This window comes from Panicum virgatum, chromosome 2N (assembly GCF_016808335.1).
Source record: "Panicum virgatum strain AP13 chromosome 2N, P.virgatum_v5, whole genome shotgun sequence".
In the NCBI taxonomy this organism is placed as follows: domain Eukaryota; kingdom Viridiplantae; phylum Streptophyta; class Magnoliopsida; order Poales; family Poaceae; genus Panicum; species Panicum virgatum.
In genome coordinates this window covers 15,667,176-15,668,827 of record NC_053146.1, presented here as the reverse complement: position 1 = coordinate 15,668,827, position 1,652 = coordinate 15,667,176, and the positions used below count along the sequence as shown (strand labels likewise).

General features: G+C 49.9%; 1 protein-coding gene across 1 annotated transcript; it reads right to left on the bottom strand.

Annotated features, from left to right (window-relative positions):
* Window positions 1-266: 266 nt before the first annotated feature.
* LOC120658144 (zinc finger protein JAGGED-like) lies at window positions 267-860 on the bottom strand. Its single transcript, XM_039936387.1, has one exon. The coding sequence runs from the start codon at window positions 728-730 to the stop codon at window positions 419-421; it is 312 nt and encodes a 103-aa protein (XP_039792321.1). The 5' UTR covers window positions 731-860; the 3' UTR covers window positions 267-418.
* Between the last annotated feature and the right edge of the window lie 792 nt (window positions 861-1,652).

Here is a 1,652-nt window from a genome sequence, read left to right as displayed (position 1 = left end):
CCAGACGGGGCCTAATAGGACGAAGCATCAGAAATCTTCTCTTAATTAATTAAAGTTCTTCACGAGGGTGAGTAATTGGGATCCAAATGGTAGCTAGAACAGATGAAGAGAACCTATAAAATTTTCTTCCGTATTGTGTGCATTCCCCACACTTATATACATCGATCATCAGCTACCAAATAAACAAGCTAGGACCTCCAAGAAATTATTCGATCCTGCTACAGCAATCACTTCTTCCCCAATCAAGTTCCGGTAGCGGACAATCAAGAACCAAACTACCAAATAGAATGAAAAATCTGAAATCGATCGAGCAGCAAAACGAGTAGCTCCGTACCTATATCAATCAGCAGCACATATAGCAGCTGATTCGATCCGGCTCTCCACTAGTTCAGCAAGTTTTGCGGGTTTTCTACTGCTATTAATTATAGGGATAGCCCCCAAGCCTGAGCTCCAGATCGACATCCTCCTTCCTCCCCAGGGAGAGGCCCAGGTGCACGTCGCCGCCGCCGTAGGTCCGGGAGCCACCGGCGTCGTCCTGCTGTGGCGGCGCGGCGCCGGGCTTGCCGCCGCGGTCCTTGCGGTGGATGTTCATGTGGCCGCCGAGCGCCTGCGCGTTGGTGAACCCCCTCTTGCAGAAGGAGCACTCGTAGTAGGCCCCCGCCGGCGCCCGCCGCGTGCCGCCCTCGCCGGACGCCTCCGGTGAGCTGGCCTTGTTGAAGCCACCTTCCATGGATCAGAGAAAATTAACAAGCTAAGGATCAACAGGCAGCACTTGCTATGGAGTACGGATCGGACCGTGTCAAATTAAGGTAGCTGCTGGATGGTGTGGTGAGTGAAATAAGGAAGGCCGGCCGGCCGGAAGTTCTTAGGGTTTTGGGGGGAGGAGACTGGGAGAGCAGTGCCGCCGGAGACTCCGAGCGGAACAATGGCAGGTGCCTTATATAGTGACAGGTGCAGCTGCAAGTTGCTGAGTATTTTTTTGGGGAGTAATCAACACGGCCTTTGACGTCTAGTTCTGGCGTTTGGATGGCGACAAGGCCGAGAAAACTACTCGGACGGCCGCGGCCGGCCGGCCTTGCTTAGCTTGCTTGCCTGCCAATGTAGCTGTGTAACTCCCCGGCCGCCCTGCCTCCTTGCCGACTGCAGGGCGAACGGTTCTTGTTCTCGGGTTTAGCGCGTGGTGTGGTAGCTAGCTGTACCAAGAAGGCCAAGTTATATATATATACATGTGCGTGCGTGTGCCGGTACGTGGTGATCAAAACTGGTGATGTACAATGTAGAAACTCAAAGATATATCTACACATGTAGTCATCAGTGACGTAATAAAAGTATAGGTCCGTCACCTTAGGGAGATGGTGCTCGTCACTATAGGGCTTTTCTTACATAGTGACAATTACACCTAGTTTAATTTGCATGCAGTTGCTCGGGTTTTTACTGATTTTCTTATATCTACGATAAGGATTTGGATATTGTTTGAAAAAGAGTCAGTTTACATGCATAGCGCCAATAAGGTTCACAAAAATGGCTTCTTCTGAGAATCAGAATCATATATAGTTTACAAATCTAGCAAATTGGCGGGCCATACCATTGCAGAAGCTAGCAAAACTGTATTATAATTTATAAGAGACAGTGCATGCACAAGAGAAGCCGTT